Below are 18,338 nucleotides of genomic sequence, written 5' to 3' on the forward strand. Positions count from 1 at the left end.
GAATGCGTTTTGATCTGCAGCTGTTTTGAGTCTCACCTTGAATCCGTATGGACAGGTGCAGCGATATGATCCAGCAGAATCAGAGACACAGGTGCCATTGTTCCGGCAGGGGGCTGCCAAGCAGGGGGCGCACTTTGACGTCAGGCTGATGTCCACTGGACCTATGTATTATAGAGGAAGCATGATTCAAAAAAGCAAACAAAATGGGATAACAAGGAGACCATAAGAAGATAGAAAGGGGAAGGAATGTGTCAAAGGCAAACATATTCAGTCACTCTGTGCTAAAAGCATTCCCATACTTAATTTAAAGGATAGAAGAGGAAACAGTAGTTAGCAAATCTGCCTACAACATCATGTTGGCCAAACTGAGATCCTTTAATCTAGGAGGTCTTATTAAGAAAAGAAAAGAGGAATGGAAAACAGAAAAGAGAGGACAGTACTTACCTTTACACTGAAATCTGTTGAGTGGTGTTGTGAGTAGTAGTCTGTCAGCCATGTCGGGAGGTCCAGTACAACGAGCAATGCCTAAAATCATGGTTTATCAGCTTTTATCTCTCTCACATGTGATATCAGGTTTTGTAAATACTGACACCAAATTTAGGTTACAGGTACTCTTATAGCATATTGATTTCTTACCAGGCTCTTTAAAGCCAGCCTTGACCCACTGAGAGAGCCAGCGTAAGTCACAGTTACAGTACAAAGGGTTGGCACCAAGAGCCCTGTGCACAATTATGGGAAATAGAAAAAAAGTTGGATTTACTTCTTAGATATATATTTGCATAAAGACCCCACACAGTATGGATAACTGGAAAATGGGGCTTCACTTACAGGTGGGAAAGAGAGGTGAGATGGTTGAATGCTCCTTCAGGGATAGTTGACAGGTTATTACCATGGAGAGTCCTGGAAAAAGAAAAAAGGCAGAACGAGAGAGCACATGAATATTAATCACAACAGTGGCCATTTTACACATTTAAAAAGTTGCTTTCTAACTCACTGATTATGTTCTTTGTATAGTTAATTATTTTAATCAAATACTTGTGTTTCCATAATCACACGTTTTGCAGTAAGAGGAGGGTGTAAAACAGCCTGCTTATCATTACTGCGTCTTACCTACACACTTCACATTACTAATGCTGCCAATTTACTTTCATTAATATGCACTTAGGCCTACATTTTGATCCAGATCTTAATGCTGCACCGACTGTATTATATCCATCACTTCAAAGATATTCTTCTTTTAGCTTTGAGGTTATGGAAAGCTGCTCAAAACTTAGTTTGGAACAAACTAATACACCAGTGTAACCCTGACCAGCTGCATGCTAAATTATTTAGATGTATTTGTGGTTCCTCGCTGCAGACACACAATCAGCCCATCTCTGTAATGGAAAATAAATAAAAAATGTATGAAGTGAAACGTAAAATAAACACAAAAGTCTATTTTCATTGCTGGCCAACAGCTTATGGAATAGAAAATTGTCTCATATGGTGATTTAGAAGACTGTGGAGTGTGTGGAAATGAACAAACTTTGTGTCATTCCAACTGAAAGTTGGGATGTTTATTAGTGTGTTGGCGTCCATTTTTATTTCATGTGCTTGATTGGGTCGATGTGTTAGTGATTCTGAAACTTTTGTCACAGCGGACTCAGGGACTGCAGTGTGTGTGTGCGCGTGTGTGCGTGTGTGTGTGTGTATGTGTGGGTGTGTGTGTGTCTGTTGTGTCTATCCATTTGAGTGTGCTGCCTGCTGGATACGAGTTCTCATTCCATTAGACTGAAGGGATGTGGCAGGGGACAGCTATCAAACCGCCACTATTGGAACACTTCAAGTATGTGTGTATATGTGTGTGTGTGCATGCACATAATTCAGTGCATGCATTGGGGTACTTATGAGAGTGAATACAAATGTTTTTGTGCAGATTTGAGTTTGTTTTCTATTCTCACAAATATGTGTTTGTGTCAGTCCTTTATGTTTTAAGTGTTTATGCGCATGAGTGTGTATTGTGCATCTATGTATGGTGGTCTAACAGCCCCTGCACAACACTGGCCCAGAGGGGGTTGTGGGTAATGAGGAAGTGACAGTGATGACTGCCTAGCAACCAGTTGCTATGCAGGGGCAGAAAGAGACCAGTCCCTACGGCAACATGTGCTAAAATGAAAGGATGAAAGAAGGGAAGAATAAAAAAAAGTCATCACTAAACTTCAGCAAGGTTAAAGCCTCGTAAGAGATAATCAGTTTTCAGAGAAAAGGCCAAAGCGGCCATCTCACAGTGAGGGACACAGGCATGTTTAGCTTTGCATAAACAATGATCGCCAAAGCTGCTTTTTTTTTCTTAAAGCCTCTGTTCTTAGATTGTGCTGCAATACCTGCTGAAGTCTTCAGTTTTTTTTAAATTATAATTGTGTTTATTTATCATTAAAGAAATTTCACAAGATTTATAATTTTTAAGTATGGGTAAATCTCAGATCTCAGAGGTAAATATGAGAAACCATGTGGTCTATCCATGTCTTCCTGTTATTTGGGTAACTCAACCTTTTTAGTGATGGTAAAGATGACCTTATGTACCCAGTGACCATTTTTTCTTTTTGACAATGTGCGATTTCTCACCTCACTACACAAAGTTACATTAGTCTTTATCAGAGATCAGTTCAATATACCAACTATCAAAGTTAAAATCTGTGTAAAGCAAATTCAGACATTTAATAGCTGAAGACAAGTAAAACGATGTGAACTAGGCTAACATGCATATTTTTTTTGGACTGTGAAAACCCACACATGCAAGGGAGGAGACCATGCAAACCCCACACAGAAAAGCCTAAGACACGAACCAAGGAACCTTCTTGCTGAGAGGAAACACTGCTAACCACCACACCACCACGCACTATTAACACTCAGTGACAGCTTTTCCACTACCAACACCCATATCTGCAGTGACAATGCAGCCCAACATACTTTCCTCCTTTCTAGCTGTCATAGCGTGGATATTTGATGCTGGATTGGCAGAACCTTGCTCATCCATGAGTGTGACTTGCCTTGCGAACATAGATTAGTCCACAGCTGTATCACATTGAAAATATTTCATGTCTACGGTGCGCATGTCGTATAGAAATGTTGTGAGAGTATGTTGTCCACAACAAGTAATTTGTCAGTTGCAAAATTTTTAATGGTGGGACATATAAGAGAATCAGTAAAGTCTGCTGTTACTGAGAAATGAAGGTGGAAATCTGTATGCGCTGTTTGTGTGTGAGGGAGTGGTCAGACAGCAATATTCACATGCACACTGTGTGTGCGCATGCACGAGGGTTTTCGAGACAAAGGGTGGACAACCAAATGGATGACAGAGGCTGAAAGTTGATCCATCAAACACAGCACTGGGCGGAGCGAGAGAAAAGGAGAGGAGGATGGATGGACAGAAACATGCAGCAGGAGAGAGATGCCAGAGCATGCAGATAGAGAAGGAGTATTTAAGAAATGAGAGATTGACACTTTCATCTGATTTAGTACCCTGAAATAACAAACAACTGGTTGAGTGTGACCGGGTTTTAACATGCCACTTGGCTGGAAATCAGGGAAGTGATTAAAACTTGATTTAGCTCAGTAATATAGCCACCAAAAGGGAGCGCTGAATATTGAATCCACTGCGGCACTTGAGAATGAGGCGTGCTACTCACAGCAGGCGTAGGGACTTGAGCCCATCGAATGCATGGACCGGGATGCAGCGAATCTGGTTATAGCTCAGGATGCTGAAAGACAAAGGACACAATGGGACTAAATAACACACGCAAAGGAGAGGAAAGACAAATAGGAAAACATAGAACATTTGGTCTTACAGAAGACTTACAGAACCTGTAGATTAGACAATGGGGAAATTAAAAAAGCACATTTCAAATAAGGTTGAAAACAATCAGGCGGATATGTTAAAAACAGAACCAGCAAGGGCAAAGCTGAAGTTTTCATATAGTGAAATTCCCACAACACTGACAAATTTTTCTCATTTAGTTAAAATTAAGTGAAAATGAAACCAACAGGGAAGGAAACAACAGTTTAAAAACAGAATTCTGATCTTTGTCAAATAATGACGGCAACCATTTCATAATGCTGTTAACATTAGGCTGTGGCAACAAATCATGGAGCCTGATAATGATTAAAAGCTTGATTGATATGTTTCATAAAATAGTAGGTAGGATCATTGGTTAACCACAAGACGCTAAGTGAAGTAACCTCTAACCATAATTGCTGATTCTCAAGATACCTAAGAAAATCTCTCTGATCCGTCAGGTTCAAGTGGTGTAGAAATTTGAAAATGAGCCTTACAGCTCAGTAGAGAACATTGGAAAATCTCATGGAAAATGAAACCCACTTCTCTACCTCCAGCTTTAATTCTCAGCAAAGTATATTTAGGCAAAACATTTAACACAGAAAATGTTCCAGTGATGCTATCTCTGTGCTGACAAAAATCTGTGGTTGCATTGTGCAATCCGCAAGCATAAATCGGTGCAGCTATAAGAAATACGAAACAGGGTAGCGCTAAAATAGAAGAAATGTGCTACTTTGTCTAGACATGCAAAATCCAGAAAGTTGATACCATGCAATATGGCACGAAAGCCTAAAGTAAAAGACAGACAAAAATTTGATGAATAGAGACAATTCTATATAGGACCAAATGGCAGTAAAAACAGAGAATTAAAGAGGGGAATTGAGTGAGGAGAGCAGCTAAATCAGAATGTAACTCAACAGGTTAATGAACTGGGTAGCATACAGGGAAGAGAGCGGTTTCAAGAGCAATAAGTTAGGATTAGAAAAAAGAAAAAAAACAACATGTCAGATATGTGAAACATGCCAAGAGAAGAGACTGAAAGAAAAGACGGAAAGGAGTGTTGACATGTTCTTTTCCTCTTGATTTTCAGGTTGATTTTATCCTTAGTTGAGATCTTTCTTTTTTCTTTTTTCCAGGTTTGTCTCAGTACAGTATTTTTTGGGAAAGCTCCTGCTTTTTTGTATTTCTCCTACCACCACATTTCTAGTAAGCATTTCTTTTTGATATACTTCTATAAGATCATGTTTCTCTTGTCATTCTATTTAGTTTTGCTAACTGGTTTTGCTACCTGGTCGTAGTTTTCTGATTGCTACACTTCTGCCTTGCCCTTATAATCAGTGCCCTCAGTATTTATTCCTCCTGGTTTCCTTTGTTCACTTTGTTTTTTCTTTTTAATTGGATTTGTGTTTCGGATTTATCTTAGGACTGTTTGATTCCCTGCTCTGCAGCATCCTCTGTTAATCTAGTATGTTCATTAAATACTCGTTATTTCCTCATTTACTGCCTCTTGTGTCTGCCTGTATTTAGGTCTTTCTCCAAACTCTTCAACATTCCAATGTATGTCTTTATATAACCAGGACTTAGCATTAGTACTTACAGTGTGGCTAGTTGAGTCATGTTGCTGAAGGTGTATGGGGCCACTGTGCTGATACTGTTGTTACTCAGGTCCCTATGTAGATACAAACAGACAATAAATTCCTACAGAGAAACAGAATCAGAACATAAAGCATACAACAATGCCGACAATCTTTGTAAACTGCGAAGAAATTTGCTGTCTTTCCATTGGGTTCAAGGTTATGTGAGAGGTACATACACCAGTGACAGCTGCTTTAGGGCTGCCAGCTCCTTGGGCACAGATGTCAGCATATTACCCTCCAGGTAACTGCAAGGAAACATGCAACGTTAATTTAGTATGTGTGTATGCACAGATATAGGCCTTTGGGGTTGAATAAATGTCACTATAACATATTGCGGTTTGAAAACTTGTGTCACAAAACTGTGGGAGACAAAAGAGATGAAAGGCAGACAAGAGGAACAGGGTATATTTTTGTGTTATGCAAAGTCAAATGAATAGTTTTTTTGGAAGTTAGAGAAGTATATACAACTTTCTAAACTTCTTGTTTGTTTTGTACATGTCTTTCTCCAGGAGGCAATTAGTTTAGTGTAAAATTGTAAATAACTACCTTTATTGCAGTATTTCAGAATGTGTTTCATTCATCTAGTCACCTACGGTTAATTGGTTTACTCAAGAAGACTAAGCATGGGTACAAGGGGAGTCACCACATGACTCTGGTAAGTTGCACTGCAAATTTTTTTTTACCATAGTATGCTTTTTAGAGGTTGATGAGTATATGTTTTATGCTCCTGTATTTCCTTATGTAAAGTTCTGACATGAGTGGTATCAGTCTTTGACTCATATGCACCTTGTCTGATGACATCTGTAGAAAATGAAACCTAGCGTGAAATCCCATGCATAACAAAAAAAGACATCCAGACACTACCGAATATGGCAGGACATCCTTATAATTGATCTAAAAAATATAACTGAACAGACACAAAGAAAAATTTCCATGCTTATTGAGTAATTGTAGCCCTTTAAAATGAAACCTGGTCAGTACACAGGAAAACAGAAGCCGTATCTCCATATTCACATATTCCAAAAAGGTTGGTACGCCAAGTGGCCTAGTGGTTAGGGAGGTGGACTTAAGACTTAAGATCAGAGGTTTGCAAGTTCAAATCCCACCATTACCTCTCCCTACACCTCTATCCATGGCTGAAGTGCCCTTGAGCAAGGCACCTAACCCCACATTGCTCCAGGGGCTGTAACCAATACCCTGTATCTAAATAGCTGTAAGTCGCTTTGGATAAAAAGCGTCAGCTAAGTGTAATGTAAGTTAAGTGTAAATGAAAATAGAATTCAATGACTACTAAATCTCATATACCCATATTTCATTCCCAATAGAGCACATAAACCATTTTAAGTGTTCAAAGTGAGACATTTTACCATTTCATGAAAAATATTAGCCAATCTTGAATTTGATGGCAGCAACATGTCTTAAAAGCAGGGACAGGGCTAAGTGTAACCCCCCCCCTTCTTTAACCATTCTACTGTAGATGATGGAAAGTCTTCACAAATTTATGGTGAGACACAGTTTGAAGCCATAGTTTCTTTTCAGATTACTGAAGCTCTGAAAATTTTAATTATGTTTCAGCAAAGATGAAAGCTAATAACATTTTCAACATGCATACAGTATTCACCTACTTGTCTTTGTAGAATTTTGTTAGACATACAGTAAGAAAACAAATCATCACACCACAGCACACACAGATGCTCCCATACATTATGATCTAATGGCCTCTCTGCTCACTTTCAGGTCATAAGTAGGTCATGTAGACAGTATGATGGAGTGTCTTCTTCAACCTAATCAATACCTAATCACTGCTATTGACCCTGTAGAGCAGACCTATTTCACAGCTAGGGAGCTTTCTGTATGTGTTTGTGTGTGTGCATGACGTTGTTTGTGCACCTGTGCATGAAAGTCCAATAATTCACATTTACTGTTAAAGATTTAGTCTCTAATATTTGCAAAATTTCCTAATCTTGATTAACATTGTTTTACCCTTATCTTATACCACATCAACTATAACGATTAGTATCATAGACATTTCCTTTTACTGGTCTTTCTTAATTGCAAGGTCTCCTGCAAGCTTAACTTACTACCAACTTAATACTAAGAAATTTACAGATTGCAGAAGCTGGAATATACAGGGAAATTGTTAAGAAAAAAAATGATCAAATACATTTTTTCCAATAACATGTAATGAATACAAGAAAGATGTGTCAATCTATCCGTAGATTATTTTTTAAATAGATATTTTTGGTATTACAACATCAGCCACTGTGGTTGTGAGTTTGGACCTGCTGGTTGTCTGGGATATAAAAAATTCCCTGAAAAGTGTGACATCCAGTGCTTTACAGTGTAAAGGGGTAACGACTAAGAAAGGTTAATAACACCCTGAAGATTTTCTTAATTTCTTTATTAAAATACCCTGAGTACACTGCTACTATTGCCCTCAACCGTTCTCAAAGTATTCTGAGAGAATATGTGCACATGTGCTGATTTTGCATTGAAAATAATCCACATAAACATTCAAACAAACAAACACAAAAGAACCAGGGCACTCATTTGACAATTAACCCATTCGGTACCGTTTTTCTGCGTGTGTGTGTTCAATAAATGATTTGCTACTTACTGAAGCAGCAGAGCATAAAGTGAAGCATCAATATTGCAGTGCAGCAAAGTGGGATTGTCTATGTCTATGTGAGTGTGTGTTGTGTCTTCACGTCTTGTCAGTATGCATTGAAAAAGTTCATTTTTGTTTGTGTTGATGTGCCCGCTGGTAGGTTCATCTTTTTTCTCTGTTTTGAACACATACTGTGTTTGAGTTATCCTTTTATGTGGGTCAGTGTGTATGTGTTGCAGCGTGTGCGTGCCTGACTCACAGTTCGGTGGTGTCCTTGGGAATGCCTTTGGGCAGAGAGTGGAGCCCTCTGTTGCTGCATCGCACGACACCATCTGAGCACGTGCAGACATCAGGACAACCAGATGCAGGAAGACAACCATTATCCTCAGCACCTGGAGAGTGAAAAGCGTGAGTGGAAGAATACAGGGAAAAAAGAAGAGACAGGGAGATAGAGAAGAGAGGGATAGAGACAGAGAAAGAGAGAAAAAGGCATAAATAGAGATAAAAGCTCAAACTATTAATGTGGCATTTGGTTATTTTCATTAAACTCTACGGTCAGCACTTTTTAACTGTGCTTTATTATCCATATCAAATTACCTGAGGCTAGTGAAAGTTGGTGCACTGATATTTTCAACATCTGCCCAGGGACCCACAAACAGGTCAGTGTTTCTGAACACCCTCATTTCATTCAGAAAAAAAACAAAACAGTAATTGCTCTTGGAAGAGCCTGCAGTAACTTTAAAAACTCATAATTATAGCTACAATATGAAACTGGACACATCATCTGTGGGAAGTTGTAGCCACTACCTGCATTGTTTGGTCATACCTAGAAGTGTTCGTCTTTCAGTACACACATGTCCATATTGTTTGAGTGATTTCATCATTTCCCTTTAAGTAGCAAAAAAACTAAAAGGCAATCTGGAAGCCCATTGCTTATTATCTATCTGGATAATACATTTCTAGGCCAAAACTTCCTTTTATGGGCATTGGCCATATTTTGAATGCCGTTATAAATAGATGTACCATCTGACAAAATTGTTTTGAAATCGCATTGCAGATTTTGTACATTCATACTTGTGTATCTGCTGACTAATATGACTTAACATGGGACTTTGTGAAAAGGTAGAGCTTTTTTGTATTGCTGTAAAAAATGGTGGACTTGAATACTTGTCTGAAAGTTCAGGATATGCAGCAACCCTTGACACACACAAACATACAAAAAAAAAACATCTGAGAGATTAGAATTACTCTAACACTCAGTGATAAGAAGCATCAGAGACTGGAACTGAGTGTTGCTCCTGGTTTAAAAGGTCTTCCATTTACTTAACTGACATGCACACACATACACACACAACTTTAATTTAGCAATTTGGAATGTAAGTGGTTGAAACTGCAGTCCCAAATGTAAAACAAGCCAAGTTAAAACCATAATGAAGGATAATGAAGACTGGACAATAAGTCAATCATAACACAACTGCAATTTGAGTTTGTGTACATGTGTGTACTTTTAAGATAAGGAGTAACAGTAAAAAGTTCATATTCATATATGTGAACACTGTTGTGTGTTTGTACCTGTAAGCCTGTATACAGTAAGCCGTCATCTGTTGATTTATTGCCTGTATGTGTCTAGGTGTTGCACATGCTGAGTTTAGTTCACTTGAGTTTGTTTTTTTTAACAGCTCGTCGCCTGTTCAAAGGCCATTTTGTCATCTACTTTGTAGTTTTATAATTGGGCTAATGTCTATATATTGAAAACATGGGTGCTTGTGTGCCTGTGTGTCGTGTCGTGTCGTGTATGCATGTGTAAATGTATGTGTCTAATCTTACGTGTGTAGCTTGTGAGTCCACAGGGAGGTGTAGCTGTGGGCTGACTCACTCAACACTTGGCTAATTGAACTAACATCTAAATGTGCGCTAAATATCCTCTCACAAATTCAATTAACTTTACCTTTCCCCCAGTTGCCCTGGGCACCTTAACAGCCATTTTACTCAACTATAAATAGACTGGACATGAGACATTATGTGTGTGTGTGTATTGGTATGTGTGTCTCCCATTGCTTGTATTCTTTGGCACACCAGTTTAAGATTTACACCCTCAGAGGGAGGATGCTTAAGCTTCACCAAGAGGTTATGTTGGATAGTTTGTCTGTTTGGGTGTCAGCAGGATATCATCAAGCCTTTGAGAGCCGATGGGCTTTGAGCCAAAGAACAATCGATTTCATGTTGCTGATGATCTAGTTCTTTGATTTCCACAATCCAAGCATAGTGTGCCATAAAAGGTAAAAAAAAATAAGATAACATACATTTTTAATACAAGATTTTCTGTAATTTAGATTATGCCAGTGATTTAGAAAGCATTTATCACTTTATATTTCATTAGTATAACGAAACATGACATTTGTGAGCATTGTAGTCTGCAAAGGCTTTAATCTAAGGGCTTGAGCATGTTTTAAACTGTTTGAATTCAGTTTGAGTAGTTGAATGAGCTCGCGACCCGAACGACGGATTCAGCGGTATAGAAAATGGATGGATGGATGGATGGATGGATGGATAGTTGAATGAGTCTTAAAGTAGATTTGTGTGTATATGTGTGTGTGTGCAATATGCAGGAATGAATATTAAGGTCTGGTATCATCTTAGAGTTTCCTTCCTTGTACCAACTCAGTTAACTACTTTCCAAACTCATTTTCAGTAAATGGTTGCAGCACAGCTACAGGAAATTAGAAAAGTTTAATGAATTAAAAAAAAAAAATAAATGTGAGCTGAAGTGGGCAAAGTGAGACAGAAAGAGAGCAAAACGTATTTAAAAAATAGGATAGTTAGGGGGTGCAAAGACAAATGTACTAAAAAGGAGAGTGTGACCAAACCAATGGCAAGTCAGTGGCATTAATGTTGGCAGCTAAGGTCATGATCTAAGTTCCAATAGTCTTTGCAGGCATTGCCATGGTAACAGCAATGTCAGTGTCAAAACCACAAGCTGATGTCATCTAAATGACTGAACATAGATCTCCCTATGCTCTCAGTTGGTGCTTTGCAAATACAAGTCTGCGTGTAGACTTGTATTTGCATGTTTTGCTGCCACTTGGGAGCAGTCTCATAAATATGTGGAACAATCTGAGCCCTTCTTGGCTGTGGTAGCGTCGTTGTTGGTGCTTTAGCTGCACTCTGCTGTAGAAAAGACGGAAGTCAAAATGGACACAGACCGGCTCTGTGATGGAGCGAAACCGAAGCAAAGTCTTAAGATAGCAAAGACTGTCCAGTGCAGCTGTTGTCTGAGCTTTTCACCTGCACTTCTTGGTTATTCATGGCTTTTGGCATTTTTTTTATTAAACTTAAGTTGCGTAGCGTCATCTCCGAATCCTGTGTGTTGTTAGCATTTTGGAGGAATGCACATCTGTCCGTCTGCCATGAAAATATGGCCGTCTATGAGGCTGAGAGTGACGCAAACGTTATAAAACGTATCTTGGCTCCTGTTTTCCAGTGGTTACTAATCACCGTGTTCTTACAATAGCCCAGTGAGGATGTGTGTGCGTGCTATCTGCATATCTGCTGCTAAAGATATGAGATGATGAAAGTTCTTGGCATGAATATTTGGAGGTGCTAATTAAAGTCTGGACTACTTTTTCTTTTTCAAACCATTAGACCTGCGCTTGTAAGGTTGTGATATTAATAAAGTAGCTGGAAACAATCATTTTTCTTTAAGCTTGATCTTTTGGCACTCAGCCTAATGATTGCAATGATGCTGTTGTAATAAAACAAAGGGTGATCTCTGTTAACCTTATGTTCTTTGACAACTTTGACGTCGCTGCAGCAGAAATTTCCAGCAAAGGTTCACATGAGAAATCTAAGATGTTATTTTAGTTCCCCACATGATCAACCTTTATGTCTAACTAAAGGAGAATTATTACCACGTGAAACAATTTTCCATAAGGAAATATCCCCTTACAGGTCTCTCTGGGTAAATTAAGAATTCCTTCTGTTATTGAGATGAGATGACATGATGCAAGGAAAATTTCCCTTTCACTCCTTTGTCTTATCTTATCTGCTCAGGACACAAGGCTGCTACCCAGCATGCGTTGTTTGCTTTGGGTTTAAGGTGATGACCTTTTTGTTTTCCTGACACTCCAGTGTAGTTTTCAATGCTTTCTGCAAATCTTCCGTAGCTTAGTATCTCAAGACTAACACTTATGATGTTAATACTCTTTCGGTAAGGCTTTATGTGCAATTAATTTCCGATTATTTTTTATGGAGCCAAAGGGAATACAAAGAACAAACATTAAAGCTAATGTAATGGCAGGGAGAAAGGAAAGCTCACCGTCACATGTGAAATCTGGGCTAGCTACATCCTGGATGGGGATCTCCTTAAGGAAGGCTGGCTTCTGACAGCGAGGGTTTCCACTCACCACCCTGGTCTTCTTCAGCCACTGACCCAGCCAGGCCAAATGACAATCGCACACATACGGGTTGGATAGAAGGTTACTACGGAAATAATGAGTAGTAGAGACATAGAAGAAAGTTATCAAATCGGAGTGGGTTAAAAGGATCAAAATATATGAACCGTCTATAAATATTGCATTACAATTGTAGTTACATAAAAGACACGTTTGAAATATAATTAATTCTAAATGGCAAAATGATGTACTTGAAATATCTCCCTTGAAGACACTGTCATAAAAAAGTGATGAAGCCATCCATCAAGACACTCTGCATCCAATATATATTCACTTGCATTACCTAAATTTAGACTGTGACTTATAAAATAGTGGAAAAAAACTGACAAGAAAGGACATGAAACAAAAGAATAGGGATTAGCCATTCAGTGTGAGGATAATGCTATTTGTATTTGTATTTCCAAATAACATAACGGTTTCTGGCCAGTCATACACACTTGAATAAATTTAGATGGAAAACAAAGAGGAAGAATAAGAATAAGGGACAGAGGAAAGGTTATGGGTTATCTTTATTCATTTTGTAAAGTACAATGGAGATGGTGAATGTAAAAGAAAAAGTGTCAGAGTGAGACACTGTAACTGAGAGAAAGAAAAGGTTATCTTCACATTTTATTACTTTTTGCTCATCTCTCATCGCATTTTGTTGCTATTTTAAAACACAGCTCATGTAATATTTATGTTGAGCCAAATTTAAACTGAAAAGAGTGAAAGCAACCATCAGCAGCACAGGCAGTGTACTCATGTCAACGCTGCTGTGGGCTTCTAACTTCTTGTGGCACGCAAAGAGATTACTGAAATGATAGATATGATCAATTTACATTAAAATGTCTCTTTAGTTCAGCTTTAAGAAATTGTTACAATTCAAAAATTATATTTATTATTGAATCTTGAAAATGACCTTTTGTTAGTAATTTGTAGCATCTGAAACCATGTTAGGCAAACTGCTTTTGTTATGGCCACTGACCCTTTCTTAGCTTACTGCAGTGTTTCAAATTCAACACAGCTGAATGAGTTTCAAAATATCAACTATGTACTGCAAAAAAAAAAAAAAAATACATTCAGGGAGGCTGTTACAGTAGGTGGCATAAAAACAAATACAATGCAAAAAATAAATCCTTATCATTTTTACAACCAACCTCTGGCCATAGAATTAAAGCTAGTTTAAGCACTAAAACAATCTGCATATAACTGCAGAAAGCCAAATGCTTTATTTCCGCAATGATGGGGTGCTTTGATGTTGTGTTAAGAGATACGCAAGTAGCACATTGGCTTTTGCTGTGCTGCTGCACTAATAAAAATAAATGCAGCTTTATGTGCAGCAATATTAATAGTGCATGCTGTTACAGATAAGGATGAGCTATTTACACAATTCCTTGTAATGAATTGACCTCACAAGCTAAATCCCTTCCTTCCTTTTCAATGTGTTAATCTTTTAATTAAATGGACAAACTCTACAGGGAAACAAGCACTAAGAGCGGAAACAGATAGTGGAAATAGTCCGAGTGAGAACAGAGAAAAGAGGAACAGAGGAAAGGTGGGAGAATGAACAGTGGGTTCAGAAACAAAAAGTATCCGTCTTTCTTTCACGCAGGATAAATGGCAGGTGTTTGGATATCGAATCACGAGTAATTCGAAAGCCAATGAGGAGTTGAAAAAAGCATGTGTGGTGACAAGTTAAAGGAATGAGGTAAATGTATTATCATTACTTCTTTTCGTAGCAATTATCATCGACAGCCCCAGCTAGCAAACCCGACTTTCTGCAACAATTCATCTATCTATTCCTCATATCTACATCCCCATTTTCCTTCTCCTGTGTCCCATCTGTCCTCCTCTGTCCTCCCAAAAGATTAAGGTCGAAACTTCAATCAAAGATGACAGGCACACAACTGGACAGAGAGCAAGAACAAAAGGAAGCATGGAGGAAAATAAAGAAAAGAGTTGTCAGGATGGGAAGACATTGACTTGACTAGGCATTTGTGTCTCGGAAGAAAACGTGAGTGAGAGTCAACCTGTAATGTTTTATTGACATGATAAAAATCTATTATTTACAGCTTTCACATTTGGGTGGTCAGGGGACCAAAGAAATAAAAATACACACATAAACTTGCACACATTCAATTTTGCCTCATGTCTCACTCTCTACCTCGTAATGATGTCATGTGTCAGGCTAATACTCGTCATAACTTTTCTAAAAGCCATTTTTGTGTCACTATGAAGAAACTGAACAATAGTCAGCATGCTCACACTAATGAAATCTTGCTGCATAATGTCTTTGTCACAGAAGGTGTGTGCGTCTTTAAGAAGATAAAGCTTGAACTACTTGTGTGTGTTCCCAAGCGACTGTTGTGCACTTGCTTAAATATCTAGCCTGGATGACAAATGTCCTGGGATTCAGACCAATCTAGTCAATAATGATGGAGAGCATCTGTGATGAGAACACTGTCCAGAGAGCAACATGTGTGCAAACATTAGGCCGTGAGCAAGTTTGTGTGTACTGAGCTGAGAATAACTTCCACAGAAAGAAGACATGACGACAGAAGAGACACAAGCTACAACATGGGAGATGCATCTACATTTGATAATAGAGACAAATTAATTGTGGCACACGTTGATAGATGGTAAAAATGAAGGGATGATGCATCAAGGCACAGATAGATGGGAAAAGATTCAAACAGATAAGACTCACATGGTGGACAGGGAGTGGAGAGTGGAGAAAGCTCCTGGGGCGATGCTGGCAATCCTGTTGTCGTACAGCGACAACAGGCGCACTGAACTCAGACCTGTGAATGTGCTGTTGTCAATGCAGGTGATCTGGTTGCTCCGCAGCATGCTGGGAACACAAATAGCATATATCTAGTGAATAATATCACATTTTTACTGCCTGTATGCTTCATGCTTCAGACCTTTTGTCAGGATGCTCAGTCAGTTCAAAGAATTGACAAAGAATACACAATACCCTTATTCATTCATTTAGCTTGAGGGATATTGTCTTGACAGAGAACCCCTTTGTACAAAGTATTAGAAATAATATTCTGAGGGAGTAAAAAGATATAAAAAAGATTAAAAAATAACCTTTTTTTTTGGTTGAAAGATGAAACAGAGCATGAGCAAATCCAAACCAGTCCCCAATGGACAACCATGACAGATGCTGTAATTTGACATTAACATTTGACATGTAGTCACGTGGCACCATAAGTGAGTTAGTTAGCATTAGCAATCTCTGGGAAACGCTAACCAAGTTAGCAAGGCTATTACTGGAGCAGGGAGCCTCTTAACATAATACAGAGACAGCCATGATATCATTAGAGAGTCATTAGCCAGTATATATATACATGATAGCATTAGCTAGTCATTACAGGACATACACACACAGCATTAGCTCATGATTTCTAAGACTATCCTGTAACCTCTAATTGGGTGCCCAAATTAGAGGAACAACAATATCTGAACAATAGTTGTAATTAGGCCTAGTATCAGATTGAGTTAGTAAACAATCTTTGCCCTCACTTTTCAATCTAAAGAGAAAAAAGTTAACAAAGTCCACTGTAAGTCAGAAGCAACACCAAGTCATAGTCTGTTTGACGTAAAGTGCTGATGGGAGTCAAAATCCCCACAGAGTTTGCATACCATTTTTATAAAAAACAAAAACAAATAAACACAAAACAGTCAGACAGGAAACACTAGAACTTAACTAAACAGAACTACTAAGTTACACAATATTACATTATAATTTGATTTATTCACATGATAATATATAAGACTTGAGTAAGGAATCCATATTATTGTCAGTCCTTTTAGAAAGCTTTTGTGATAATTCTACTTTTATCAACAATCTGAATATGAATACCCAGAAAAAAATATAAAATAGACACACAGGCGGTCAAGCTTCCATTACTCCCTATATTACATCTTTATAATGTCTACATGCAATTACACCTTCATCATTTTGTTTAGGTGGTATGTAAGAGAGACGTGCCCATGTGACCTTCCTTCATGCAGTCACATATGGCAAATAATTAAATTCAAAGAAGATGCGACCCCAAGAGGTGGTGAGAGCAACTGGATGTGAAGGATTACAAAAGTGCGCACGTGGCTGTACATCAGTATTATAAAAGGAATCTTTTTTTAGTTTTATACATGAGTGTTTTCTAACTCTAATCCAGTTGTCGTGATTTCTAATTCTAAGAAAGTGATGTTATCTTCTGTATCCAACCCAAAAAAATGACAATGTTTTGTTGTAACCTGTTATGTTGTAACCATGTAACCAAGACAGCTGGCAAAAAGGTGCACATTAGAATGATGGTCACATTGCAAAAATAACATAACCATGATCATTTTCACACCTTTATCAAGTACTATTATTATTTGTATTGGTTATTATTTGTAGTATTATTACATACATCCAACTATGAAATGACAAAAGTCATTTTGTAAAGTTTCATTGTGTTATTAACAAAATGTTTATTGGTCTCAACCTCTCGTCACGCAAAGCCCCGTGGTTAAAAGCGCAGCACTTAGCTGTTCCATCCACCCCTTCTTCCTTCTTGTAAGGACTTGAGAATGTTATGCTCTAAAGCGAGTCATATTTCCACTCAGCCCCTCGTAGGGGAGGTACTTTACAGAATGCCATTATGAGCCATATTGAGGGGTTAAAAAAACAACAAAAAAACTACTTATAAGACCGTTTCAGTTGGAGTTGATATCAAAAGAGGTCCTCATTCCGTTATGCTTAACATTGACATTTTCAGATGGTAGATTCCTGCAGCCCCTCTTATCACCTATTGTTTGAAATGTTTCATTTAAGACACAATCTCTTAAAGCTCCCTGTCTTGAAAGGCAAGATCTGCCCTGATTGGTCAGGTGACAAGTCAAAAATGGCAAAGAGCAAGGCATTTCTCATTCTATGATTGAGGTATGTAACATTAGTCATGAGACAGGCATTATCCAATGGTGCTAGATGCAGATGAAGAGTGGGAGAAAAGTCTGGAATGGCAACTAGGAGTTTCAGCCATAAAAATGTACTTTTGCATGAACATTGAGCTTTTTGAGTTTTTATATGCAGAGAAAAACTGTGTTGAAAACTGAATGGAGAGCAAAAAAACCCTAAAAGCACAAAAAAGTCTTCATACTATCCTTTATGATTCCATTTTTATCGTGTTCCAAGTCCCCACAATGAGATTTACTGTATTCTCCACAACACAAGTAATATAAGCACACACACATACAACTGTATAATAGACTTACAGAGTTTTCAGGCCAATGAGGCCTCTAAACATGCGCCCCTGCAGTCCAGTTAGCTTGTTTCCAGTTAGCAGCAGCTCCAAAACCCCTCCTGCTCCATCAAATGTACCTTCACGAATGTCTCTCAGCTTGTTGTTGCTCAAGTTGCTGCAGGAAGGACAAAAAAATATGATGACTTTCATTAAAAGGGACCTCTTCTGCATGTATTGCTTTAGTCTCAGCCCATGCAAAATTACCTAAGAAGATGTTCATGCAAATTAACAGAGGAATGAGATAACCACAAATAAAAACAAACATGGATAACATTCTCTGTTTAATAGCAACAATCAATCCCCTCTCTTACATCTTAATTTCCTTGTCTTGTACGAGAGATATTCGGATACCAGAGCCAGACACCTCCATAACTCACAAAGCACACAGCAAGCATACACATAAAAGTAAATGGGACAAGTGGTCACAAATTAATGAAAATGATTACAATCTGTCTTTTTTTGCACACACAATGAGAGAAATAAAAAGTAAAAGGGGAGTTGGCAAAAGGGACAATAACTTGAGATGATAGCTATCACAAGTTCTGTGGCCTTCAT

The 18,338-nt window shown here is 38.3% G+C and overlaps 1 protein-coding gene across 2 annotated transcripts in view; it reads right to left on the minus strand.

Annotated features, from left to right (window-relative positions):
* Positions 1–18,338, minus strand: part of slit3 (slit homolog 3 (Drosophila)) — a 256,161-nt gene that overhangs the window by 31,429 nt on the left and 206,394 nt on the right. For both annotated transcript variants that reach the window (XM_075481822.1, XM_075481823.1), the window contains 11 exons: positions 17,755–17,898; positions 15,197–15,340; positions 12,375–12,538; positions 8,319–8,451; positions 5,628–5,696; positions 5,412–5,483; positions 3,669–3,740; positions 829–900; positions 637–719; positions 445–525; positions 37–161 (listed from right to left, as the gene is read on the minus strand). In XM_075481822.1, the coding sequence (XP_075337937.1) occupies positions 37–161; positions 445–525; positions 637–719; positions 829–900; positions 3,669–3,740; positions 5,412–5,483; positions 5,628–5,696; positions 8,319–8,451; positions 12,375–12,538; positions 15,197–15,340; positions 17,755–17,898 (1,159 nt within the window). The remainder of the gene's footprint in view (positions 1–36; positions 162–444; positions 526–636; positions 720–828; positions 901–3,668; positions 3,741–5,411; positions 5,484–5,627; positions 5,697–8,318; positions 8,452–12,374; positions 12,539–15,196; positions 15,341–17,754; positions 17,899–18,338) is intronic.

Source organism: Odontesthes bonariensis, chromosome 13 (assembly GCF_027942865.1).
Source record: "Odontesthes bonariensis isolate fOdoBon6 chromosome 13, fOdoBon6.hap1, whole genome shotgun sequence".
NCBI classification, from domain to species: domain Eukaryota; kingdom Metazoa; phylum Chordata; class Actinopteri; order Atheriniformes; family Atherinopsidae; genus Odontesthes; species Odontesthes bonariensis.